The 27,438-nt window shown below is 49.7% G+C and overlaps 2 protein-coding genes across 7 annotated transcripts in view; one reads left to right on the top strand and one right to left on the bottom strand.

Annotated features, from left to right (window-relative positions):
• Positions 1 to 9,428, top strand: part of DNAJC16 (DnaJ heat shock protein family (Hsp40) member C16) — a 46,053-nt gene extending 36,625 nt beyond the window's left edge. For all 6 annotated transcript variants that reach the window (XM_047869577.1, XM_047869572.1, XM_047869576.1 and 3 more), the window contains 7 exons: positions 1,586 to 1,769; positions 2,531 to 2,713; positions 2,863 to 2,939; positions 4,219 to 4,299; positions 4,653 to 4,751; positions 5,337 to 5,507; positions 6,001 to 9,428. In XM_047869577.1, coding sequence (XP_047725533.1) covers positions 1,586 to 1,769; positions 2,531 to 2,713; positions 2,863 to 2,939; positions 4,219 to 4,299; positions 4,653 to 4,751; positions 5,337 to 5,507; positions 6,001 to 6,400 — 1,195 coding nt within the window. In that variant the 3' untranslated portion in view covers positions 6,401 to 9,428. The remainder of the gene's footprint in view (positions 1 to 1,585; positions 1,770 to 2,530; positions 2,714 to 2,862; positions 2,940 to 4,218; positions 4,300 to 4,652; positions 4,752 to 5,336; positions 5,508 to 6,000) is intronic.
• Positions 9,429 to 9,495: 67 nt separating this feature from the next.
• On the bottom strand, positions 9,496 to 19,134 carry AGMAT (agmatinase). The gene is made up of 7 exons (XM_047869580.1): positions 18,516 to 19,134; positions 17,091 to 17,293; positions 14,725 to 14,773; positions 13,477 to 13,672; positions 12,582 to 12,761; positions 10,888 to 10,972; positions 9,496 to 10,213 (listed from the first exon to the last, which is right to left on the bottom strand). The coding sequence occupies exons 1-7, from the start codon at positions 18,785 to 18,787 to the stop codon at positions 10,140 to 10,142; spliced, it is 1,059 nt and encodes a 352-aa protein (XP_047725536.1). The 5' UTR covers positions 18,788 to 19,134; the 3' UTR covers positions 9,496 to 10,139.
• Positions 19,135 to 27,438: the final 8,304 nt, after the last annotated feature.

Raw genomic sequence — 27,438 nt, 5'->3', positions numbered from 1 at the left:
AGATAGGAAAGGAAAACGTACTGCTCATTTTACTTGAAAATATAACTAAAATCTGATTTAAAGTGAGGAAATTTCCCGGTTTCCAGATTTGTCTGATTCCTTTATTCCTTTATAAGACTAAGAGAGAAGAAAGACGTTAGCTCGATATAAAGAAGTATATCCCGGACCCTGAGGATTGTTGTGTTTGTGGCCCTCGGAAAATCTCCCATATCCACCCTGTTCTCACCTGTGTTGCCCCTGCCGCCCTAGAGCAGGCCACCGGCACCTGTCGAGAGACCCTGCTAGCCTTCTAACCAGTCTCTGCTTCCATACCCCTCTTGGGCCTTCCACACGGTTCTCCACACGTCAGCCAGGGATCTTACTGGAACTGCGATTTGGGCCCGGTCTCTGTCCATCAGAGGGTCTTTATCTTGCGGTCCTCTCCGCCTGGAATGCCCTGACCCCTTTCTTTCAGGCTTCTGCTCACCTCTGGGAGGTGACGTGTCCCTGAGCAATCTGTCTAATGGAGTGTGGCTCCCCCCCACCCCCCCACCCCCCCCCCCACCCCCCACCCCCACCCCCGGACTCTCTCTCTCTCCTCCTCTTCTTTTTCATAACACTAGTTACTGCTTGTCACGATGTATCTATTTATGTGTGGTCCAACTTCCCCACTAGACTCTAAGCTCCACAAGGGCAAGAATGTTGTCCATCTTAGCAGGCATACGGTAAGTGCTTCCTAAATATTTGGGAGAAAGAGGGGCGCCTGGGGGGCTCAGTCGGTTAGGCATCTGACTTCGGCTCAGGTCGTGATCTCCCAGTTCGTGGGTTTATGCCCTGCACAGGGCTCTGTGCTGACAGCTCAGAGCCTGGAGCCTGCTTTGGATTCTGTGTCTTCCTCTCTCTGTGTCCCTCCCCCACTTGCATTCTCTTTCTCTCTCTCTCTCTCTCTCTCTCTCTCTCTCTCTCAAAAAATAAATAAACATAAAATTTTTTAAAAAATATTTTGGAGAATGAATAAATGATGAGCTACACTTACCCTTGGAAAGCTTGCAAAGGAAGCCCTTCAGAATGAGGCTCAGAGACCCCCAGCCCAAGACAGATTTGGACAACCCTGCCTGTGGCAGAAGAACTTCTGCATCAAGGACTCAGAGCCGTTGCCGTGAAAGAAATTCCTGGGCAGCTGGGTGGCTTAGGCGGTTGAGCAGCTGACTTGGGCACAGGTCATGACCTCACGGTCGGCGAGTTCGAGCCCCGCGTCGGGCTCTCTGCCGTCAGCGCAGAGCCTGCTTCCGACCCCTGGCCCCCCTTGCTCTCTGCCCCTCCCCTGCTTGCTCTCTCTCTCTCTCAAAAATAAATAAACATTAAAAAAAGAGAGAGAAAGAAAGAAATTCCTAAGTGTGGTAAAGTTTGCTTTGGGGAGGACATCACCAGTCTGGAAAAGAACAGGTCATCGGTGACTTGGAAATCCCTCGTTGGAGACCTACTCACACCCGGCTTTCGTCTGTCAAGTGAGCGCCTGCTCCTCGTCGCCTTCACCTGCCGTCGCAGATCCTAGCCTTGGCCTCGGAGATCAGTTCATAAAGTCTTCTCTTTTGTTGTTGTGCAGGTACTGTGTGGTTTTACTGACTCCCGAGGCTACCAAGCTGGGGAAACCCTTTGAGGCTTTCCTGTCCTTTGCCCTGGCAAACACACAGGACACAGTGAGATTCGTGCACATCTACAGTAACCGGCAGCAGGAGTTTGCCACCACCTTATTACCGGACAGTGATACGTTTCCAGGAAGATCCGCGGTGAGTCATGGATTCTCTTCTGACTCTGAGCCCTTGACAAGCTCATGGCGCCTGATACTGTTTCCTCCTCCTTTGGGAGTTTTGAATACGGATTCCAGGGGTCCAGAAATCTCTGAGCCTGTTTTGAAAGCCTACTCCTAAAACAGTCTTGGACCTTGGGGATTTCACCTCCTAGATTTTCAGCCTTAGACCTTCACAGAAAGCATCTTTCCTATGGGTAAAGGTTCAGGAGTGTCAGTTCTTTTCCCCAGTTTTTCTCCCCATGCCGGGTCTAGTCTTAGAGTACCTACTTTGTAAAATCTTCTTTAGACCACCAGTAAAAGGCTTTCAAAATTTCTCCCTCCTTTACTTCTGCCTCTTTGCACTTCATTTTAACTGATCTCTCCTTCCCTTCCCTTCCCCTCCTTTGTCATCACTCTACAGAAGCATTAAATCCTCTCTTTGTCATCTTTTTGGTAATCATGGAAAATCTCTCTAAACGGGAAAGTTTCTTTATTATATTAAGTCAGAGGTTACAGAAAAAAGTCTACTCAGAAGAAAGAGCTTTAACTTTTAGCAAAAGCTATGGAAAGTCACCATAGTTTCTTTGCCAGAAAAAAGTGTAAATCTCTTGCACATATTTTCTACCGATCCATATCCGTGTTTGAGTTCATTGCTGACTCCACTGGATCCTTTTTTCCACCCCCGCTGAAAAAAGACCAAACAGGAACTTCCCATTCTTTTGGAAAGACTTCTGACGGCTTCCTCTCTTTTCCCGCCAGGTGTCTATCTTGGAAAGGCGCACCACGGGAGGAAGGGTAGTGTATAAAACCCTCGAAGCTCCCTGGACAGGGAGTGAGAGCGATAAATTCACCCTCCTGGGCTATCTCGACCAGCTGCGCAGAGACCCCACTCTCCTGTCCTCGGAGGCAGTGCTCCCCGACCTGACCGATGAACTTGCCCCTGTAAGCACGTGGCCCAGGAGAGGGGGCTCCGGGCAGGGCTCGTGAGGAGCCTGAGCAGAGGCTGGCAGCACGCTGTCGTGGGCAAGGACTTCTCCCCCCTGGGGTTCAGGCGCCCCGTCCTGACCGACGTGTGTTTTCTCTCCCAACAGATCTTCCTCCTCCGGTGGCTCTACTCCGCTTCCGACTACATCTCGGACTGCTGGGACAGCATATTCCACAACAACTGGTGGGAACATTGCTACATTGAATTTCTCTTTCTCCAATGCTAGTAGAACCCCTGTGTTTCTCTTGAAAACTCTGTCCTTCGATTTCAGTGTAAACTTGATCCAGACAAGTGGCAGGTCGTGTACACGTTTCCGACACGTGTTCGTTCCCTTTTTCTTTCTTGAAGTCACTTCACTTTTTACGTGTTTGCTGATTGACCCTTTCCCACTGGTTGGGTGAGAAAGGATCACCCGGGGCCGTGCTTGCACGCGGCACAGCCCGGGCCTGTCCTCTCCATCGAGGCGCCCCTGATGCCCAGCCCGGGGCCTGGCCCACGCGGGGGCCGGCGTAGAGACGTACAAACCCGTCAGTGAGTTAACCGGAGAAGGGAGGCATGTCCCACCCCCACCCCCCAAAGTACCGCGAGCTCCTGAAGGACAGAGCCACGTCGCCCTCACGTCGGCGATTCCTGGCACCCAGCACAGCTCCTGACAAATGGCAGACCTCGGAGGACTGTCGGTGGGCGAATGAAATTTTAGAGCGCCGGTCCTAGAGGAAATTGCGAAAGGTCACCTTTTTCTTCCTGCTCTACCCCCTTTGGGCCGTGTCTGAATTATTCTGGCCAGAAAAAAATCAAAATTAAGGAAATAGTCCCACAGACTTTTTAGCCACCGATACCACCCTTGACATCAGAATGTTCTCCCACATTCACAACGTAAATCCTCTGACTTCCTTCTGCAGAACTTACTAAGCAGAACCTATTACGTTGCGACAAAATATCAAAATTTTATTTATTTGTTTTAAAGTTTATCTTAGCATGAGCAGGGGAGAGACAGAGAGAGAGAGAGAGAGAGAGAGAGAGAGAGAGAGAGAGAATCCCAAGCAGACTGCATGCTGTCAGTGTAGAGCGTGATGTGGGGCTCGAACTCACAAACCATGAGATCGTGACCTGAGCCGAAATCAAGGGTCGGACGCTTAACCGACTGAGCCTCCCAGGCTCCCCGTAATACCAAGCTTTTGGAATAAGCAGTCGGAGCTAAAATGGTGAGGGAAAAACTGTCCGCTTTCCCCACCACCACCCTCACCCTCAAAAGAAACCTCTATTTGTATGAAACTAGAAAGTGTTTATTGATACGAAGCCTTTTTGGTTTGGGGTTTTTTTGGTTTTGGTTTTTTTGTTTTGTTTTGTTCTTTTGGTTTTTTTTGGTTTTGTTTGAGTCAGGGAGAAGATACCTCGTATCATGAACTGAGGTCACAGCAGCCCATCCAGAGCTGACCAGGGTTTATCCCCTTTGTTTTAGGCGGGAAATGATGCCCCTTCTGTCCCTGGTCTTCTCTGCCCTCTTCATCCTCTTTGGCACAGTCATCGTTCAGGCTTTCAGGTAAATGCCTGTGTGGCTTCTCAGTGGGATTTCCCAAGGGTGGGCCCCACACCTCGGGGTCATTTGTACTGTTCCTTCTGTAAAACTCTGTTTCTTTTTCTTTTTCTTTTTTTAATTTTTTTAATGTTTATTTACTTTTGAGAGAGAAAGAATGAGAGTGAGCATGAGCGGGGGAGGGGCAGAGAGAGAGGGAGACACAGCATCCAAAGCAGGCTCCAGGCTCTGAGCTGTCAGCACAGAGCCCGACGCGGGGCTCGAACTCACCAACCTCGTGATCATGACCTGAGCCGAAGTTGCATGCTTAACCGACTGAGCCACCCAGACGCCCCTAAACTCCTTGTTTCTTACTTTAGTGACTCGAACGATGAGCGAGAGTCAAACCCTCCAGATAAAGAGGAAGTCCACGAGAAGGCCGGGAAGACTGAGCCAAGCTTCACCAAAGAAAACAGCAGGTTTCTCTAACGGGACACCAAACCCACCCCCACCATACCACCCCGGCAGGAGAGCCACAGGCCGAGTTGGTCTGACAGAGCGGTGTTCCAGAACCAGTCTATACACGCACTCGGGTTCACCTCCTTGTGTGTGAGATGTGAATTTAGGGGCAAGTCAGCCGCCGGCTAGTGTTTACTGAGACCCCGTAGGCCTTTAGACACAGGACCTACTTACCTTCTACTCAGTACCTGCAGGCTCTCGATCTCAAATTTAATAATGGGGGCAGGAGGCCAAGTATGTCAGAGCCACTAGACGAGCCAGACGCAGAGAAGGGTGCATCACCATAACCGTGGTGAGCGCTTTCATCCGGTCCTAAAGCCGCTTCTCCACCAGCTGAACAGTAGCATCTGAAAGGCTCTTCGTAGGCCCACGACCACCAAGGAGGGACCGTCCCTGTCCTGCCAGGGTGCCAGGCTCGAGAATATTAAATAACCTGTCTAGTCTGGTTGGAACAGAGCATTTTCTTCCTCCTATTTTTTTTTTCCCCAAAGTAATGGCATTCCCCTGTCCTGATAACATCTTAATTCCTCACTATCTCCCCACAGCAAGATCCCTAAAAAGGGCTTCGTGGAGGTAACGGAACTCACAGATGTGACATACACCAGTAACCTGGTCCGCCTGAGGCCGGGCCACATGAACGTGGTCCTCATCCTGTCAGACCCCACCAAGACCAGCCTACTGCAGAAGTTCGCTTTGGAGGTCTATACATTCACTGGGTAAGCTCGTGGGAGGGAGAGCAGGGGAGGGCACGTTCGGGTGAGGGGGGAGCTGGAGGACAGTTTCACCCTTTTCCCCTTGACCACGGGGGGCTCCTGGCTTGCAGCGAGATGTTAGCTGTGACCTCTTCTCCCCTTGACTCCCTGTCCCGATGCTTCTGAACAGAAGAGCTCCCCCCCCCCCCCCCCCCGGCTTCTTCCCTGAGCCTTTCAGGGAGCTCTACCCTGTCGCTCTCGTGTGTTTTTACTGAAGCCGGACACCGAGAGGGACTCAGGGGACACCCAGCAGGAGACAGGGCGATGGGGCAAGCAGAGCGTGGCACGTGTTGAAGCAGCCCTCAGGTCCCAGGGGAATCCCCCATTCTGCCCATCTCCAGGCCCCACCCGACGCAACGCCTCCTCCTGCCACTTGAAATGTGACTGAGGCATTCGTGTCCCCTGCGGTTAAAGGCGTCAGGATGTGCCCTAAGTCTTTCTTCTGTCCTTCCGGCAGGAGCAGCTGCCTGCACTTCTCCTTCCTGAGTCTGGACAAACACAGAGAATGGCTGGAGTACTTGCTGGAGTTTGCTCAAGATGCAGCCCCGATCCCAAACCAGTATGACAAGCATTTCATGGAACGGGACTACACGGGTTACGTGCTGGCCCTGAACGGCCACAAGAAATACTTCTGCCTCTTCAAGCCCCAGAAAGCAGTGGAAGAGGAGGAAGCCATGGGATCTGGCGGTGCCCTTGACTCTTCCCTCCATCTGGGCGAATCGCGGGGGAAACCTTCCTGTGGCCTTGGACCCAGGCCCGTCAAAGGAAAATTGAGCAAGTTGTCCTTATGGATGGAGCGGCTGCTGGAAGGCTCCTTACAGAGGTTTTATATCCCGTCGTGGCCCGAACTAGACTGAGAGGGGCTCAAGAGAGACTTAAACTCTTCAGGCTTTTTAATAGGCCCCTGCGAACAGGCCTTTTCAGGACTCAACCTATCACCGAGGACAGAGAATAGATTCTAGATTATTCTTCTGGAACAATGGCTAGAAGAATCTTTCCTTTGTCCTGTTCTAACCTAGGAGTGAAAAACACCTCAAGCTGAATCCCCCAGATCAAAAGATTTTCCTGTGGGTTTCTCCGCCCTCGTTTGAATGCCACACCATTTAAAGCAGACTGCTCACTCCCTCTTTTTTTGTCGTCCCGTCCCGTCACATGCTCACACCTCGCTCCCCTGTCCTGTCTCTGTGCTGTGGGAGAAGCTGGGGGCTCCAGCCCGCAGCGGTACCCAGACGGAACCTCGCGAGCCCGGAGTGCTGGTCGGGTCGCTTCCCGCCCCACCCCCGCTCTGCTTCTGCCCCGGTGCATGCTGCGTCACCCGGACAGCCCACGGCAGCTTCTAGGCCCTGCATCCCAAAAGGCCCGGTTCCAAGCAACCTTAACATTTGATAGTTTTTCCAGTAGTCAGTGGCTAAAAGTACATTTGGGGGGTATCCCCCTGCCCCAGTTTGGCAGCCAGAGTTTTAAAAGGCTGGGGATAAGTGGGGGCTCTGCATGTGAATTTGGTTTCCTTCCCAAGACAAAAGAAGGGAGGGCTGGGCAGTGACCGAAGTGACCTCTCGGTGGTGTCCCCCCGGCCGCCGCCTCAGCACTAGATGTCGCCAGGGAGGGATCTGCACGGCAGGAAGTACTGTAATGACTTTGAGCCATTCACGCGTACGTTTTCCCATGCCTTTCTCCCTCTGTCAGTTTTAGGGTATGAATCTTAGGAGCCATGATTTGTGACCTTGTTCTCCGGACGTAGAGATAAGCTGCTAGAAGCCAGTAGATGTTCAATGAAGACACCTCATTCCCACCTGCCCTGAGTCAGGCTCGAGGAACCTCCAATCGTGTCTCTTTAGTAAACTACCAGACCTGTCTTTGTATCAAGGAACTTAAAATTTCTTTTCAACAGTTGTATTTTGAACACTGTTACCCCCAAAGTGCTGTAACTTTGGGCTCTCTTTTGTGACAAGTGACCCAAGACTTGTTCTAGACTCCTGTTTGGCAAAAGGCTTACTTTGAGCTTCTGGCCTAGATTTTGATATCTCAGTTGCTTTCACTCTTAACTCAACAACTGCTTCACCAGGAACAGGGTCCGACCCACCATCAGCACCCAGCTTGCAGAGCTCCAGTGCACAGTGGATCACACCAGCCAGCTAGAGAGCTTGCCTTTTTTTCTTGTCTTTTTTCTTTTCTTTTTTTTCTTTTTTTTTTTTTTTTAGGGCAGAACCACCGGTGGAGTTTGAACAACTTCCAAGAGTGGTCAGTTCTGTCAAAGTAAATTTGCCTTTCTATAAAAGGAAGGGTCGGAATCACTGATGGGACATTTACTGAGTTAGTATCTCTTTAATCATAATTGCTTGAAACTAAGCGATTTGGATCCTGAATAATTTAAATACTGAGCTACAGTGGCAAGTAATTAATTATTTAAGCCCAGGAGTTCCTGTAGTTTCCGTGGAGTCTGTAGCTTTATTTAAAAAAGAAAGAAAGAACGAAATCACTGCCAGGCTGCATTTTTTTTCCACAGGATCCTCTAAAAATTGGATGCTCGCTCTGGTGGCCATATCTCCTGGCACCTGGCCCAGGCAGGCGTGATTAAGGGACTCATTTGGTTCCTCGATGCACCGTCCTCCGAGTTATTTTCTAGGTCTTTTGTGGCCACGTTGCTGATGCGAGTGGTGTTTTGGTTCAGTGGTGGGCTTTGATTTTTAACTTCTGGTACTAATGGGATTCGTGACCTTCATTTCTGAAAACAGAATCTCCCCAGCTTGGTTCACTTTAAAAATGTTTCCCATTAAAATCAAAAGCACCTTCGGACAGTTAGCCGCACCCTCCTTTGCACTGAGAAAGGAAAGTGAGAATAGGATTAGAAACATTCCTGGCAAATTCTTCCACTGGTCTGTTTGGGGCTGAAAGAGATGTCCCCCAAGAGGACACTAGGGAGGTTTTACTTCGACTGAACTTCGCCCTTGACCACCCAAGCCTATCCTCCTGAATGTTCCCATGAATTTGTCTACTTTTGTGTCAAATGTATGAGCCGCTGTCACACTCGGCCAGTGCCACCTTTTCCCCTCTTGTGTGTTATCACACAGACCTGATGTCAGCTTTAAGTTAACTTCCTGGCCTTTGAATATGTTGAGACTGACAATGTTGTTTTATTTTTAGAAGTAGGGTTTTCTGGTTGATAGAGACTACGCATCATGTTTAGCGGATGGGGATGAAAACTGGCCTAAAACAAGTCTTTGTAGAATACACACCTACTTACAAATATTTTTTTATCGTCCAGGTGCCGGTGGCATAATTTGTCTAAGGGATTGTCAGCTGTGAGTCAGCAGCGTTTCCGTAAGACCACCTTGACTTCCATAAAGCACCACGGTCTCTCTCTGCCATCACCTACCGACCGTGAAAATTTGGCCGTACTTTTCAAATTAACAGGCTGATTGCCTCCTCGTTCAGCACATACATGTTTTTCCTGATTCAAAAAGAAATGAGGTCTAACTGTGTTTTAAGTGATTTGCTTTGTTTGGGAAAAGAGATTGGAAGCAGACACTCAAATTTTTTCCTAAGTAAAGTTCTTTAAAAGCTGATGCAGAATGTCTTTACAGATGAAATAATTGCTCGCATCCAAATGCCTGACCTTGTCCCTTGGAAACAAATGCAGTGTGGCAGCTGTGAATCTGTCCACTCAGTTTGTCAAGGAGGAGGATGAAACTTGAGAGAGCGGTCTGAAAAGAAGGTGAATATTTTGCACTTTTGATACTCTTAGGAACAAATAACTCACTTGGCAAATGGTGTCTTTTTTATGTTGTTTTTGTTTTGTATTGTGAACAGGCACTGAAGCTGATGTTATTTTTGTTTTAAGAATATTACAGACTGGAAACAGAAATAAACTATTTTAATGTGTGACGATTACGGGTCGCCCTTGCATCAGGAAGAGGAGGATTTGATCGTGGACCCATTCTCAACAAAATTGAATTTGCGTGTAACTCAAACACATGCCTGAATCTTCAGTGCAGATCTCAGGAGCTGCTACCCTAGAGGGTGGGCCAGCGCAAAGAGCAGATGATGCGAAACTGAGGCAGGGAGTAGGTTAAGGAAGTGTCACCAGGGGCACTTTGGAGGCCACCCGCTGTCTGGTTGAAAAGACATTCCATGCGCCCTCCTGGGCTGTTGGGTGGGCAGTTTCTTTGTGAGAGTCTGCATGTTACTTTCAAACTATTTGTTTATGTTCACAAATGGCCTAAAACCCAAGCGCAGGCCTGAGTTCCTCAGGAGGAGCCATAGTGTAAAGGAAGAGAAACTGGAGACATAGGAGATGTTTATACGGGATTCTGTCCTATGGGTTTTTTTTTTTTTTTTATTTCATTTCTCCAGTTTTTAGATAATCCTAAACTCTGTCCCTTGTAACAACACACGTGCTTCTCTTTAAGTCAGACTCCTTAAAAATATTAGCTGTTGGATCAGACTTCTACTGAATGCCCTGATTTTACAGCCTCCAGTGACACTCTAGCAGAAGGTTTTACTGGCATAAACTTGAGTACTCAGGCCTCTTGCACATAAATTCCTGAGAACCTGTCATCGACACAAGCTGCTGATTTATCAGGAAGAGCACGAGGTTCAGACGACTGTCACTTTGGGGAGCACACACAGCATCTCAAACAGCAGGTTAGCCGCCAGGAGGGCCGTGTTTCCTACAAAGATAAAAAACCAAAGGTGAACACCGAGCCAGCGGGCCGAGCCTCTCGCTTGCCTTTGTGCTGCCCTCCAGATTCCCTCTTCTGCCCAGCCACCCTGTGGACACGCTTTCCCCTGAACCAGAAGGCTCTTTGTTTACAAACAGATTCCCACCCCAAAGGAAAGCCTATAATAATGGTGTGTATTGTATTTATCACCTACCCTCCTCCGAAGCTAACAGGCCTCAGTCTGTAAGTTCTCTAAATTGAAATTGTTGGGGCGGCCTCTGCTTTGAATATCTCTCCTAAACCAGCTAACTGCCCACTTTTTTAATATTCATAAACATCACTTAGGCCGTGGCAATTCACTTCTCCATGAGACAGCAAAGGAGGAGGGGGGGCTGTGCTATCCCACTACCAATTACCTTATCACTGTTCCTGCAGGCTGGTTTTCCTTCTGCTGACGGGAGGGCAAGCTAGTAAGAGCCACCTACCTCCCAGGGGTGTGTGTTCGAGTTAATTAGCTCACGTCTGTAAGGTGTGGAGCAATAGGTTTATTTTCTTCACCGCAGAACACGCGCGGCAGGTTCCCAAGTTATACAAAAGGACGCAGCCATCTTCTACTTCTTAAGCAGATTAATAGAATTTAAACTCGCAGCTGCTTACGGATCACAGTACTGTCGCTTACTCACCAGAAGGATCATAAGGCGGTGACACTTCCACAAGATCACAGCCCACCACGTTCAGGCCTTGACAACCCCGGATGATTTCCAGCGCCTGTCCAAGACCAAGCCTGAGTTGTCCACAGCAGTCACCATTGACCGGGAAAAGCAACTACAGAGATCTCAGTGGATCTCTCCCAATGCATGCCCACCCTTGGACTTGGAGCTGTTGCTTCCGCTCGATAAACGTTTATCGACTGCCAGGCACACTGCTGGGCATCATGTAGACACAAACGGCCAACACACAGCCCCTGCTCCCGAGGGGGTCCATCGTGTGATGATGGACACAAGCAAACCAGTCATTTCAATGTCATGCATGAAAGGCTGCAAGAAAAGCAAGCGTAGGGGTCCCTGGCTGGCTCGGTCAGTAGAGCATGCAGCTCTTGATCTCAGGGTTGTGAGTTCGAGCCCCGTGTTGGGTGCAGAGATTACTTTAAAAAACAAAAAACACAAGTGTAGCAAAGTATAATACAAAAACCACCCAAAGAGCTGGGGGAAGCCCTCCCCAAGGTGGAAACACTTAGTTCAAGGAATTGACCAAGCAGATTAGGGATAGGGCAGCCTGGGCAGAAAGACACACACAAAGACCCCAAGATGGAAAGAAATACCAGTAGTTGGATGTGGCCAGAAGACAAGATAAGTGAGGGGAGATGGTAGGAAGAACTCACGTCATCTCAAAGAGCTTCCATTGTGCCGGTGAAAAGCCCAGAAGAATGATAAACCGAGGAATGAGCATTGTGTCTTAGAAATCTCTCCGAGGGGAACTGATGGAGAATGGCTCGGAAGAGGTAGTTGCTAACATGCCCCTTTCTTAGAGGAGATAAGATCACTGATAGGTGTAAGTGGCCTTCATTTATTTACTCAAGTGCCTTTGAGTTCCTACCCTTTAAGTCAGGCACTGTTCTAGACTGAGGGGTGGACTGGTAAAATAAAAGCCCTACCCTCCTGCAGCTTACCTTCCAGTTATAACCACACTCCAATTCTGCCTCCTGCATTAATTTATACTCAGCACACCTTAAGAGATCTCTATTTGGGGGCCACCTGGGTGGCTCAGTTGGTTGAACATCCAACTCTTGATTTTGGCTCTGGCCATGATCTCACAATCATGAGGGTCCGCACGTCAGGGTCCACACTGGGCACGTCACCTGCTTGAGATTCTCTCTCCCTCTCCCTCTGCCCCTCCCTGCTCATGTGCACTCGCTCTCTCTCTCTCTCTCTCAAAAAAGGAAAAGAGAGAGCTTTATTTGGATGTTTCTAAAACTCTTGAACTACCTTGGTAGGTAGTCCCATAGTGAGCACTTTTTAAATTTAACCCCCAAAAGATAAGTTCAGTGTTTTTAAGAGGGGATGCTGCAAACTGTCCCCAAGAACCAACTACAGGTGATCAGAGGCACAAAGCTCAAATAACAGACAGTTATGTCCCAGAGAAGAAATGAGGGCCTTTGCCAAAATCAGTCCACTCCTCAGGCCAGAAGAGTGTTCAACCTGTGGTCAGCCCTGAGCAGAGTAAAAGCCCAAGTGCTCTGCTTTTAAAATCCTATCCTGATCCTGAAGACTCACTACACGTTCCAGGAAAGTGGGGGGCGGGGGTGTGGCGGGGGGGGGGGGGGGCGCTGGCTAAGAATCCTCACCCCCAGGAACTATCACTGGTGAAACCTCCTTACCTGACTAGGGGTGAGACCAGCAATTTCGGGCGTCCCTGTCCCCGGGGCATAGGCGGGATCCAAGCCGTCAATGTCAAAGCTGATGTACATGGGTTTGCCTCCCATCTGCTGCCTCACTTCCCCCATCAGAGGAACCAGGGACTTCATCCAGCAGTCTTCAGCCAGGACCAGCCGGAAGCCCTGAGGAGGCAGGAAGTAAAGAGCAGGAGGTCGAGGCTTCCGCATGGCAGCATTTACGGGGCATTTCTCCTGTGCCAACCCCACGCCAAGTGCTTGTGGACGCTTCACACGTGACCCCCAGTCTTCACGAGGACGGAACGGTCGTCCCAATTTGACTGGTGAGGAAGGGAGGAACGACAGCTGGTGAAGAAGCAGGTAGGAAGTCGAAGCTGCCCCAGGGGGACGGGATCAGAGAGCAGCTTGGCTAGGACGGGAGGGAGAAACTCGGGTCAGCTCGTGGTAGCACCTCCTCCAAGACTAGCCTTGGCACACTCTGAAAGCAGGGGACTTGGGTCTTTCCTGTTGGGATCTTGTCACACGTGTCCACCTAGGAGCCACTCTGCCCGGTGGGGAAGAGGACAAGAACTGAAAAGGTGGCCGCTCGCCTTGGCTTTGGGCCTCCCGGCTCTTTTCCAAGCCAGCGATGGCCCAGGGATGGGTGTGTTTCCGCCCGCCTCCCCACCCCAGCGACGAGAGGCCTCCTTTGCCTCACGAACTAACAGCCTCGCTCCTCTCGGCTCCACGTGACCCTCTCGATGGACACTCGGCCTTCCGTCCCGTTTTCCGAATTTGGTCACTGAAGCCCCTGTTGAATCTACAGCTACCACTGAGGGGGCACCGGACAGAAGGGCACTTTGCAGACTGGGGACAGAGGGAGGGGCGTTTGGTTTGTCACCTGGCTCCAGCTGTATCTGTAGGGATCCAGGGTCATGGCAGAGCCCCGGATGCCGATCTGCACCACACGCTTACAGTCCAGGAGTCCCTCGTCCACGCACCGGCGGAAGGGCGTCCCATGATAGACCTTCTCTCCTAGGGCCTTGTCAGCCGTGTCTGTGTGGGCATCCACGTGCAGCAGCCCCACGGGGCCATGCCTGATGACAACACACAGCTCAGAGGCCAGACCTCCTCCTGGGGCCTGAGCACAGCCACCCCCTAGGCCACCGAACTTCCAAACTTCACAGTTCATGGCCACGGAGCGGAGACCTGCCATCAGTTACCGGCCTTGCAACTGGTTTCCGTCTGCAAATCGTTTAGCATCTCAGAGCGATAAACTGAGAGAAAGGCAGGCAGAGAACAGACAGGTACTGAAGCTTACCCACCCACTACCTAGCACCACGAATTTTCTTCACTTGGAGACGGAGAGGCCCAGGAGGATGAGAGGGAAGGATGGGGGCTCAGGTGAGCTCGGCTGAACTAATCAGAGCCTTTCTACAACCAAGAAGCAGGTTCAAACCCAGCTCCCTCTCCATAATCTCCATCAACCCTGCCGGCCGCCCCAAAGAAACTTATCGTCTAAATCGATGCTGGGCAAGCCCAGCCTCCAGAAAAGACTTGAGCCCACCCACCACCAACCAGAAGGCTGCCCACATGTCCTTCCCTCATATGGATACTGGAGCCGCCACCGCCTTGGCCCTTCTGCCTCTTCTTCAAGCTAATTAACCAAAGTTAGTTCGTCCCTGGTAGGCTTCCATTACTAGAATATCCATTTTCTCGTTCTCTGGGGAAGGGGCCCTTTCGGGAAGAAACGGGGCCCCTCCCCGGCAAGCAACATCATTGTGCATTTGGCCTTTGAAGCAAAACAGAAACTGAAGTTAACTGGGGTTGTATATTTCACGAGGGGCTCATCTTCCCAAAACAGAGGCACAGGCTGAGCATGCGTTCACCAGAGCCGATGTAGGGCAAGCCAGGGTGGCCAGAAGTGTTAAAAATAAATCGTCTTGGCTCCCAGCTGGTGACTGACAGAGACACCTGGAGCTCGCCCGACCTGAATTTTGATCCACAGAAGCAACTCAGCCGGGAATTTCCTATCACCCCAAATAACCTGAGCCAGCAGAGGTCACTCAATGCCAGGGAGTCGCAAACAACTCATTCCCTAGCCCCTGAAGTTTGAAACCCTGTGTGGAACCAGACGCCTGGGACTTACTTTTTGGCCATCGCTTGCAATATAGGATATGTGATTGTGTGATCTCCACCTGCAAAGAGGAAAAAGAAAACATCTGACATGTGGATAAGATGGGGGGGGCGGGGACCGTGTATTTTACAGAGCAATCCTCAAATCGCCCAACGGTGCCACCCTTTTGATTGGACTGAAGAACTATAACATACTCAGCTAAAATGAGATCTCGTTCAGTGGTGGGAAAATGGCCACGGGATACTCGGGATTACATTGTCATCCAAAAGAGGAAACGGGCACCTGGGTGGCTCAGTTGGTTAAGCACCCGACTTTGGCTCCGGTCATGATCTCACGGTGCGTGGGATCGAGCCCCACGTGGGTCATGATCTCACGGTGCATGGGATCGAGCCCCGCGTCGAGCTCTCTGCTGACAGCGTGGAGCCTGCTTGGGATTCTCTCTCTCCCTCCCTCTCTCTGCCCCTGTTGGCTCTCTCTCTCTCAAAACAAATAAATAAAATTTAAAAAGAGGAAACAAATTAAAGCTTACAGGTAAGATGTCTGGAACAGCTCTGTCCAGTAGAGCTTTCTTTCTGCAATGATGGGCATGTTCTCTAGCTGCACTGGCCACCGTGGTGGCCACTCCCCACATGTGGCCACTGGAATGTAGCTCATGCCACGGAGGAGCTGAATTTTTTCTTTTATTTTAAATAATTGTATTTAATTTTATTTAATTTTAATTTTAATTTTATTTTAATTTAATTTAATTTAATTTTTTAAAGTGTATTTATTTTGGGAGGAAAAAACAGCACGAGCAGGGAAGGGGCAGGGAGAGAGGGAGAGAGGGAGAATCCCAAGCAGGCTCCTTACGGTCAGTGCAGAGCCCGATGCGGGGCTCGAACTCACGAACCGGGAGATCATGCCCTGAACCGAAATTGAGAGTCAGCCACTAAACCAACTGAAAATTAGTTTCAGTTTCAATAACCACATGTGGCTAATGGGCACTGCACTGGCCAGCTCAGTAAAGAAGTATTACGATGGATGACCATTAAAAACAACAGTAGCCACATTTACAGAAGCTCAAAATATGCCAGTCAGGATGCGGGGCACTTTATGTGCGCTTTCATTATGTGGCCCTCACACAACACAGTGAGGTAGGTGCCATGATTCCCATTTCACAGGTGAGGAAATGACGCAGGAGGAGCCAGGGAGAGGTAAAGCTGAGATTTCAAACCGTGTCCCTCCAGAAACCACACTCCACACCACGCACGATGTTCTGCAGGCTGGGCCCACGCTTTTGGCAAAAATACATTTGGATATTTGGAAAAAGATCTGTGTCATTTTAACTCTTTGTGAACTGGAAGAGAAAGAGAAATGGAAGGGTGGGAGGGGTGGAGGGATGAGAGGAAAACTGCTCCGTAGGTGGACAGAGACCCTGACTTGGAGGAAAATGCCCCTTCGCACCTCTCTCTCAAAGTCATATAAAAGCAGGTTCTTGAAATAGGAAGTCACAATTGAGTCCCTGTTGTGAGCCTTCCCCGGGGCCTGGAATGGAGGAGGGAGGTGACAAAGGTGAGGTGCATAGAGGCACTTGCTGGGATGCAAAATTTAAGGGACACAAAAAACAAAACAAAACAAAACAAAAAACCTCAGTAATTAAGATAAATACTATTTTAATGTAATACTTTTAAAATTCAAAATCAGTACCCCCCAAAAAAATCCATGATAAATTTTAAAGAAAGATAGGATCAGTAACACTGCTATTCTGAGCCCTATGGGAGCCTCAGGCAAAAGGGAAAAGTCAGTCATATTTATTGTTGACTTTTTGGCACCTCCCCCCCCCTCCCCCCTTAAATTTTGCACTAAAGCAAATGCCTTGCCTGTGTGCTGACAGCTTAGAGCCTGGAGCCTGCTTTGGATTCTGTCTCCCTCTCCCTCTGCCCCTCCCCTGCTCACGCTCTGTCTGTCTGTCTCTCTCTCAAAAATAAATAAACATTAAAGTGAATGCCTCGTTTGCCTCACCCTAGTCCATCCCTGTCAATCGTACCAGTCCAAAAATGTAAATATCCTCTCCCCAGGGGAGAAGAAACATTAATTAGAGGGGCGCCTGGGTGGGTTAGTTGGTCGAGCGTCGAACTCGATCGTGGCTCAGGTCGGCTCAGGTCACGATCTCGCGGTCGTGGGATCCAGCCCAGCATCAGGTTCCGCACTGAGTATGGAGCCTGCTTGGGATTCTCTCTCTCCCTCTCTCTCCACCCCTCCCCCACTCAAAATAAACAAACAAACAAAAAGGATTACAAATTCTCTTTCCTATACCGTCTCCATATTCACCGCGGCTTGCCCGTGACAAATAAACCCTCCGTGCAGAGAACTGCACTTGCCCTGGTAGATGTTATTACCCAAGGTCAGAGGAATACAGCCAGCTGCTACGATTTTCTGATAGGCCTCTCGAATTAGACGGCAGCTGTCCTGAAGGTTGTAAAGATTGACATTCACATCACCTAGATCTGCAACCGAGAGGGACTGGAAGGGGAGGGCCCCCGTGCTAGGGTTGGTTGTCCGAAGCATCACGGATTCTTCCCTGATCCGCCGGGGTCCAAATCTGGAGGAGGAAGAATCATCCTGTGAGCCATCCCTGAAAGGTCAGAGGTCCTACCTCGGCCGGGGTTTCTCAGCCTCTGCACTGCTGATATTTGGGGCTGGATGAATCTTTGATGTGGGGGGGCCGTGCGGTACATTGTGGGATAGTTCCCCTGGTCTGTAACCGATTAGATGCCAGGAGCAAGTTGTGATAACCAAAAAGTCCTCCAAGGACACCACCAAATGTCCCCTGGGGTCAAAATCATCCCTGATTGAGAATCACTAAAACCCAGTCTGTATACTAAAGAGATTAAAGGCACAGACTTGGAAGCCCACCCATCACCAATTTACTAATTGGCATTAGATAACTTCTTCATCTCCGTGAGCCTCAGTTTCCTAATCTGTAAAATATTTACCTTCCTGGATGTTATAGGAATGAAGCGAGGTCATCTATGCAAAGCGTCTTGCATTCAGTAGACATTTAATAAATGGTGGCATTTCTACTTCAGATTATTCGTCTATACAGTATTTACATCTGTAAAGTGGCTGAGCCCAATCAGACATAGCTGATGCTCACTATTTAGGAAAACAGACTTCACTTCCTCTGCCATGATCTTAGGGAAAAAATGCCTTGGGGCGCCTGCCTGGCTCAGTCGATAGAGTTTACCACCCTTATCTTGGGGTTGTAAATTCCAGCCCCACGCTGGGTGTAGAGGTTATTTAAAAATAATTTTTAGGGGCGCCTGGTTGGCTCAGTCTGTTAAACGTCGGACTTTGGCTCAGGTCATGATCTGGCGGTCGTGAGTTCGAGCCCCGCGTGGGGCTCTGTGCTGACAGCTCAGGGCCTGGAGCCTGCTTCTGATTCTGTGTGTGTGTGTGTGTGTGTGTGTGTGTGTGTCTGTCCCTTCCCCACTCATGCTCTGTCTCCCGTTCTCTCTCAAAAATGAGTAAATGTTTAAAAAAATTAAGAATTTAAAAGCTAATATATATTTTTTTAACCTTAAAAAAAATAAAAGCCTCGTATTTGAGCAATTCTTGATCGGGTGCCATCTAGATCAGGTGCCATCGGCATTGTGTGATGAGGGAGGGGGGAAACCAACGTCTGTCAGTGGATTAGGGGCGTTCTGGAGCCGGCACCAGCTTCCACCCCCACCCTGGCTGAAGGGAGGCGCCGTCCGTGGGGCTTTCGCGCCCAGTGGCCTCAGGTGGTCCGGCCACGTGTCCCCCAGTCCTGCGGGCCTTACCTCGCCCCCGGCCGGTTGGAGGTCCCAATGTCCAGGGGCACCCCGACGAAGGCGGCGTCCAGCCCCTGGGGGGAGGCCTGCAGCGGCAGCCGCATCATGGAGCAGACGCCCACCGGCCGGGCCACGACCTCGGAGCTGGGGGGCTGGTTCCGGGGAGCATCGGAGGCCCGGCGGCGGGGGCTGGGGCCCAAGTGGCGGAGCCCCGCGGCAGGACGCGCGCCCCCGCGGGCCCCCAGGCTCCGGGCGCAGCGGGACGCCAGCCGCCGCAGCATGTCACCCGCCGGTCCCCGCAGCGGCCCGAACGGCCGACTGTGCTCAAAGGGCCGCGGCCTGGGGATCAAGGGCGGGCGAGGGGCCGCGCTCTCCCCGCCCCCTCTCCGGACTTCGGCCTCCGGCTCCCTCGGTAAATAGAACCGGGCCCCGGGGGACGCCCCCGCCCCCACCCCGCGGCCACCGCACTGTCCCTGGGGTCTGCGCCCCGCAAAAGCAAGCCCTTGGCGCCTGCTTCTCCCTTTCAGAGTAATCTTTTTTAAAAGCAGAAAGAATTAAAGGGGGGAAAGAAAACTTTCTCTAAGGAAGAGAAATTGGAAATGCATTTTTTTAAATAATGTGTTACAAAATGTCTGGGGTAAGATTCCCGGGAAGCAGAGTCTCTTAAGTTTATTTATTTTGAGAGAAAGAGAGAGAGCATGCGCAGGGGAGGGGCAGAGAGCCAGAGCGAGAGGGAGAGACCGAATCCTAAGCAGACTCTGCACCATCGGAGCTGATCCGCAGGCTGGGCTTGAACACCTGACCTGTGAGATCGGGACGCCAGAGGAGATCAAGAGGCCTGTGCAACTGAGCCGCCCAGGAGCCCCAGGGCGTAGAGTCTTTCTAAATAACCTTTTTTTAAAAAGGCCTTAGAGACCAGCTTGGTGAAGGTCACACTGCCAGGGGGCCCCCTAATCTCCAGTCCTCTTTATTTCTGGGGGGGGGGGGGGGACCACCAGGAAAAGAAAAAGTGACTTGTCATGAAGTTATGTGAGCCATGGGTGGTGGTATACATTTTTAATCTCTGGAAGTTGAAATTGAATGGAAGAGGCCCGCATTGGCTTTAAACGGTAACCTTCATGGGGCGCCTGCATGGCTCAGTCAGTTGAGCGTTGGACTTCAGCTCAGGTCATGATCTCTCAGGTCGTGAGTTCAAGCCCCGCGTCCGGCTGTGCGCTGACAGCTTGGAGCCTGGAGCCTGCCTCAGATTCCGTGTCTCCCTCCCTCTCTGCCCCTCCCCTGCTCATACTCTCTCTGTGTCTCTCAAAAATGAATAAATGTTAAAAAGAAAAAATTTTCAATGGTAACCTTTACATGTACGTCACGCCTTAAACCCACACCGCCCAGCCTCCACTCTGCACGATGGGGGCAAAGTTTCCTAATGGTCAGTCCTGGGTGTTCAGTGTCGCAAGAGGGCTGCAGAACAGGTCCCTGCCGTTTTCCAGAAAAAAAAGCGACCCTCCCTTACCACCCCTATGGACAGATTCTACCACCATTTCTCCCATAGTGTTTGTCCTGGCTGTATCGTTTTCTTTCTTTTTTTTTTTTTTTAATTTTTTTTTTTAATGTTTATTTACTTCTGAGACAGAGAGAGACAGAGCATGAGTGGGGGAGGGGCAGAGAGAGGGAAACACAGAATCCAAAACGCGCTCCAGGCTCCGAGCTGTCAGCACAAAGCCCGACGCGGGGCTCGAACTCACAGACCGCGAGATCATGACCTGAGCCGAAGTCAGATGCTCAACCGACTGAACCACCCGGGGGGCGCCCCCCAGTTGCCCATTTTCTGACTCCCCACCTGGATGGTCTGATGGCACCTCAGGTGGCCTGTGGCTCAGCAACTTTCCACCTCCTTCTTGATCCTGCTCTCTGCCCAATGCTTTGCTCAGTCCTGGTGGTTCCCTGCTTACAAGACCCCCACTGGCTCCCTCTGTTGTTACTGTGGTGCCAGCTACAGCTTTCCACTTGGTGTCTCCACTCTCCCACCAGATAACGCTTCCTGAAGCCAATCCACTTTTTTTTTTATAATGTTTCTTTTTGAGAGAAGAGAGAGCGAGAGAGAGAGAGAGCGTGAGCGGAGGAGGGGCTCAGAGAGAGGGAGACACAGCATCAGAAGCAGGCTCCAGGCTCCGAGCTGTCAGCACAGAGCCCGAAGCGGGGCTCGAACCCATGAGCCGTGAGATCGTGACCTGAGCCGAAGTCGGACACTTAACCGACTGAGCCACCCTGGTGCCTCGCAATCCACTTTTTAAATTCTGTTTCCCTTCGTGCATCTTCCAGTACTTGGCTCTCGAGCCACTGTTCACCTTACACAGCCCTCACTTTCTTGCCTCCAGTCCTTTGCTCATGCCATCTCCTCGCCCGGAAGGTTCTCTCCCACGACCCTCATCCCCACATGCCAATGTTCTGCTGAAGCCCGTGCTCAAACCACTGTCTCTGGAACTCTTAAAACCCTTAAAATTCTCAGTTTTCAAGTATAGGAACTGGGATCAGGAAAAAAAGTGAAATCCTCGCTCCGCGATCCACGTATCTCCATTACTTAGGGCAGGAGAGAGAGCTCATTCGCATTTCCGCTGGGCTTGGGGGGACAGCTCAAGGCAACGCTCCATCCAGCACAACGTCTCTTGGCAGTTTCATGCTTGATCTTGCAAATGTGTGTGTGTCATTCCATTTCGTAATACGTTTATGTTAGCATTAAAACATTTGGTATTATTTACCAGCTAAATGTTCCCCCCCAAACTTTTCTTTTTAATTTATTTTTTATTTTTACATTTATTTATTTTTGAGAGACAGAGAGAGCGTGAGCAGGGGAGGGGCAGAGAGAGAGGGAGACACAGAATCCGAAGCAGGCTCCAGGCTCCGAGCTGTCAGCACAGAGCCCGACGCGGGGCTCCAACTCATGAACTGTGAGATCGTGACCTGAGCCGAAGTCGGACGCTCCACCGACTGAGCCACCCAGGCGCCCCAAAATTGTATGATTTCTCTATGTGTGTCATGACAGGAAAAAGTTTCCAAAGCACCGTTCTGGCAAACTCTAAGTTCCAATCCGTGCTTCATCCTTTTGGCCAGCCTCTAATTTGCGGTGCCTTAGAAAACAAAAAACAGGAGCGTCTGGGTGGCTCAGTTGGTTAAGCATCCGACTCTTGATTTCAGCTCAGGTCATGATCTCACAAACTGTGAGCCCTGAGTCGGGCTCTGGGCTGACAACATGGAGCCTGCTCAGGATTCTTTCTCCCTGTCTCTCAAATAAATAAACTTAAAAAAAAAGTAATAGAATAAATGTTTGGTGGGTGAGTGAGTGAAAGACTGAACAGATCTTCTGGAAGCTGTGGAGACCAGCTCTAGGGTGATGAAAAGGCCGTGACAGCCGAAGAATGTGAGGAAAACATTGTGTATGTTCCGGCTATCTGCGTGGATTCCCTTTGGCCTAAAGAATGACACAAGGGCTCCACAGAAGGAGTCAACACCTTGAACTTGTCTGTGCTTGCAGACTGAAGAAATGATCCTGCATCAACTCCCGCCTCCGTGAGACACCTGGCGTGGGGGGAGGGAGCTTTCTGGGACACTATACTCACTGTTATACTTCTTTGTCCACCGGCCCTAAAGAAAAATAGTTTTCAGCATGTTTAGAATACTTCCATCAAAGTTGGTCAGACTCCCCACGCTTCACCTATAAAGTTACACACTCAACAATCCCTCAGGGAATGCTTTACACACGAGCGTGGAGTTACCTCCAGCAGTGGCATCATCATTTCTGAATCTCGAAAATAATATGTACTATTTGAACACGACATTGGTCGTTCGGTCTATTCAGCTTGCCCAGTGGACACCGGGAGCCTGATTGATCCAACCACTTTTATCCAGATGCCATGTAAATGGCCCGCTCAGTCTCTCTCTGGTCCAAATGGGGCAGGAGAAAGGGAGGCGAGAGCGTGAATTCATCACAGGCAAGACCCACCCACTGAAGTTCAAAGAATACCACTGTCCTGTAGTTTCAAAGTCAAGCCAGGAGAGGGCACAGAAAACTTCTGCTCGGTCGGCTAATAAGGAAGAGGAGTTTTAGCAAATGGACAGAGCGCTCCTTCAATCTTCTATCAAGTGACGCAGAGTTTAGGTCATTTAGTCTGATTTCATCAGCCCACAACAATTTTATTATGCAGTAGGCCACCTTAATGTGATCTTTGCACCGTTTAATTCTCTCTTGCAGAAAATGTTCAGATTTCTTTAAGGCCCCGGCAGTTTCCCCTGATTTGTTTCAAATGGCAGTCCTCTTTGCCTCTCGCAGGAAGTCAGCTGCTTCTGAATAGCACCTCTTCCCTTGCAAAGTGGAGACTGGAGGAGCTAACCTCTCCTGACTTCTTGGTGCTGACGCACAGCTGAAAGTACATCGTCAACCTGCTCCCGATGGTGCGAACGGCGTTAGACAAATGCGGGGCTGATTATTAACTATAAACTATATACCCTGAGTAAGTAGACCTGATTCAAGTTACTAGTGAGACTGAATACTCAGTAATTGAGCACTAAAGGGACTGAGGCTTAAAACCCAGGTTCCAGAATGATGGAAAGCTCAGGGACATGTGGGAAAATGCTATGGAGACAAACCCATCTGTGAACCAACTCATGCTAGGCAGTTCAGACCAGGAGAAGGTCATCATACATGTTTGGAGGAGAAGGATCGAAGCTTGAAGTACAGACCTCATACAACAAAGCATGCATGATACAATGTTTCCTGCAGTATCAAAAAGTCAATGGGATGAGAAAGTATTTGTTCTGTTTCATTATGACTTACTTTTACATCCCAATTTCTGTCTGAATTGAACACTCGATGTATATTATCTCGTTTGTCTTTCCAATTACCCTACAGATAAAACATATTGTCTATATTTGATAAGGAAACTGAAGTGCTCAGCCAGTGATGTCACAGTATAGTGCAAGGCCATTTCCTCCCCGGGGATCCAGGATTAGAAATGGCCTTACCTGTTAAAGGTTTCAGTCAGAGTGGTTGGGAGAGAGTCTCACCATTTTTGGACAGTTAAGAGGAAAAAAACAAAACAAAACAAAACAAACAAACAAACAAAAAACCTCCCCTGAATTGACATCCTTCCATAGTTGCTATCAAAACTATTTCCAGGGGCGCCTGGGTGGCGCAGTCGGTTAAGCGTCCGGCTTCAGCCAGGTCACGATCTCGCGGTCCGTGAGTTCGAGCCCCGCGTCGGGCTCTGGGCTGATGGCTCAGAGCCTGGAGCCTGTTTCCGATTCTGTGTCTCCCTCTCTCTCTGCCCCTCCCCTGTTCATGCTCTGTCTCTCTCTGTCCCAAAAATAAATAAACGTTGAAAAAAAAAAAAAAAACTATTTCCAAGTTCCACTTTTGACACTGAAGATCCAGGCTCCAAATATTCACTTCATGACTCAAACCTGGTTTCTGGAATGACAGCCATCAGCTAACTAATTTGTTTTAGCTCAGAGTTCAAAAACCAGAATGAGAACAGAATTCGGGCTTTCTGATTTCTAATTTAATATCCTGTCCACTGCCTTGTGGATGGGTCAAATCGAACTTTTTTCTTTTGGTGTCACCCTCGGCTTGATTTTCTCTCTCCTTTAAAGTTTAATCTTGGGGGCCCTGGGTGGCTCAGTCAGTTAAGTGTGTGACTTCGGCTCAGGTCATGATCTCACGGTTCGTGGGTGCGAGCCCCGCGTGGGGCTCTGTGCTGACAGCTCAGAGCCTGGAACCTGCTTCGGATTCTGTGTGTCTCTCTCTCTGCCCCTTCCCTGCTTGCACTGTCTCTCTCAAAAATAAATAAACATTAAAAAGATAAATTTTAGGGGCGCCTGGGTGGCGCAGTCGGTTGAGCGTCCGACTTCAGCCAGGTCACGATCTCGCGGTCCGTGAGTTCGAGCCCCGCATCAGGCTCTGGGCTGATGGCTTGGAGCCTGGAGCCTGTTTCCGATTCTGTGTCCCCCTCTCTCTCTGCCCCTCCCCGGTTCATGCTCTGTCTCTCTCTGTCCCAAAAATAAAATAAAATGTTGAAAAAAAATAAAAAAAAATAAAAAAAATAAATTTTAATCTTCCTTTTAAAATCTTTACTTCTTCTGATTACAAAATTCATACATGTGTATTGTACAAAGTGAGAGTCCATCATTGCCTACCCCTACCCAAGCAAGGTTGTATTTCATAGCATATAAGGCTTTTGAAAAAAAATCAAAACTGGGCTTAGCTTATATAAAGTGGTTGGCAACTTCCTTTGTTTCACCTTAAAATGCCTTGGAAATCTTCACAATAAGCTTTTTTTTTTTTTTTAACCGCCTTATTTAGGTATAATTTATATATCACAAAATTCACCTATTTTTAAGTGTACAATTCAACGATTTTTTTTTGTAAACCTGTGCAACCATCACCACAACCCAGTTTTAGAACATTTCCCCCATCCCTAGAAGTTTTCTCGTGCCTGTAAATAAGCTTTTTTAGAGGGTGCATTTTTGTGGATAATTACAATCACGAATAACATGTCCCAGAAATTTCCATTTTGCCTAGCTTTCACTTGCTGCTGGCAGGCAAGAAGAAAATTGCAAAAGCCCATCAACAAATGTTGGAAGAAAACACCATAAGCTGACCGACAGCTGTTTGCTCAAAATAGTTTATTCATCCACTCCAGCTTTTACAGAGTGTTCGCCAAGTATCAGGCTATTGGTGAAGTCTGTAGGGATATAAAGACAGATAATAGCTGTCTTCTCCTGGAATAAATTGGGTGTCCGTTCAATAGCATGCAACCTAAGAGTTTCAAGATTCAATGGTTTTGAATCACAAAAGTGTTCCAGATGGGTGTGGTATTTGGATTTCCACTTCCAGAAGTCAAGAGAGAGAAACAGAGATGATTTCCTTTCCCACCTCAAACAACCAAACGAGGACAAAAAATATGAAAACAATGTGGTTTTTTTCAATACACTGAACATATGGCCACAACGGAGAGTCATCCCGAGCAAGAACAACAAAATGGGGTGAGCCTTAGTACTTGCCCTGGTTTTTTACCGCGAGCTTATGGGCTACGGTGCAGGGAATGAAAACTGAGGCAGAGCTCAGTGGAGTCCCTGAGTCGTGAAGGCAGAGCTGAGAGCCCAGAGTGACCAAAGCAGCTGGAGCTCACAGGACAGAGTCACAGAGAGGAGAGCTACACACACACACACACACAGCAGAGAGAGAGAGAGAGAGAGAGAGAGAGGAAAGGAGGAAGAGAGAGAACCCCAGAGATCTGTAGATGGCCCTCTTCTGGTATTCACCAAGTCCTGCTTTGCACGTTTATGTAAGAACATTACCCAAGTTTGGGAAAAGAACCGCTTGAAAGGCTTAGAGGGAAAGGTGCGCACCAGGGTAGGAACAGCGCCTATTCCCACTAGCCAAATAAGAAAAGCTTGTATAATTTATGGGGCATTGAGAAGAATATTCATGAAAGTCTTGCCTCAGAAGGAATAATCAGCCCTAGAACTAGCACTGCTCCGGTCCTACGGAATCTTAAAAGCAAGACCCCAGGGGCGCCTGGGTGGCTCAGGCGGTTTAGTGTTGACCCTTGATTTTGGCTCAGGTCACGATCTCAAGATTTGTGACTTTGAGCCCCACCCGTTATCAGCTCAGAACCTGCCTGGGATTCTCTGTCTCCCTTTCTCTCAAAATGAAGAAATAAACTTAAAAAAAAAAGCAAGACCCCAGAATCAGTCTATTCCCAAGTAACTTCACTGCACCTCAGAACAAAGTTTAAGATGTAAAGGAACACAAAAATATCCAGCACGAAACACGGAAACACTCACGATACCTGGCACCCAAGCATAAAATCCCCGGCATGGAAAGAGACAGGTAAATGTGGCCCATAACGAGGACACAAACCAACCAATAAAAACTGACCCAGAAGTGACACAGATGTTACAATTGGCCAAGATGGGGCGCCTGGGTGGCTGAGTCGGTTAAGCCTCGGACTTGATCTCGCGGTTCACCGGTCCACCAGTTCCAGCCCCGGGTGGGGCTCCGTGCTGACAGCTCAGAGCCTGGAGCCTGTTTCAAATAATGTGCCTCCCTCTCTCTCTGCCCCTCCCCAGCGTGCCTCTCTCTCTTTCTCAAAAATAAACAAACATTTTACAAAATTAGCCAACACATTAAAACTATTAAAACTGTATTCCCTATCTTCAAAATATTGAGTAGCATCATGGGAAATATAAAAAAGATTATAACTGAAATTTTAGAGCTGAGCTACATACAACTCCCAAGCCCACGGCAAGTATATATCAACTTTTTTTTTTTTTTTAATGGAAATCTTGTTATCCTCTGGTCTGCAACTATTCAAGACACAATCTTCTCACCCAAGCCGCATTAGTAGCGCACAGAGTCCCCACTGCCCATTTCCTTTCTGTGACCAAGGCAACAAGCCTAAGCCCTGACACAAGGCGCAAGGAAGCTTCGGGAAGCCACCCACGCCTGGGACTTGCACCAGGCCCCAGTTTCTCGGCTCGCCACGGCCTCGGTCACACCTCCGCCCCGAGCTGGAGTCTGAGCCAGTTCTCCCGAGCCGCGCTGGCCAAGGCGGGGAGCTCGCGAGTTCACTGGCCTAACCCGGCGCGGCCCCGCGGCGCCTCGGCCGCCCGCTCGGTCTCACGGGACCACGAGCCCGCCCGACCGCAGGGCGCACGGGGGTGGGGATCGCCACCCGGGCTTCCGCCACAGAGGTGGCGGCAGCCGCGAAAAGCCCCCACAGGGCGCGGCGCATCCAAAGCCCTGGCCGGGTCCGAAGCGCTGAACTCTACCTCCCAGGATAAACCCAGGCGGGTGGGTCGCCTAGCAACCAGGAGCCCAGAGCGCGGACGCCAGGCATTGGCCTGCGCGTGTCACGTGACGGGGCGACCCCGCCCACTG

This window comes from Prionailurus viverrinus, chromosome C1 (genome assembly GCF_022837055.1).
Source record: "Prionailurus viverrinus isolate Anna chromosome C1, UM_Priviv_1.0, whole genome shotgun sequence".
Taxonomy (NCBI): Eukaryota; Metazoa; Chordata; class Mammalia; order Carnivora; family Felidae; genus Prionailurus; species Prionailurus viverrinus.
This window is presented reverse-complemented; position numbering and strand designations above follow the sequence as displayed.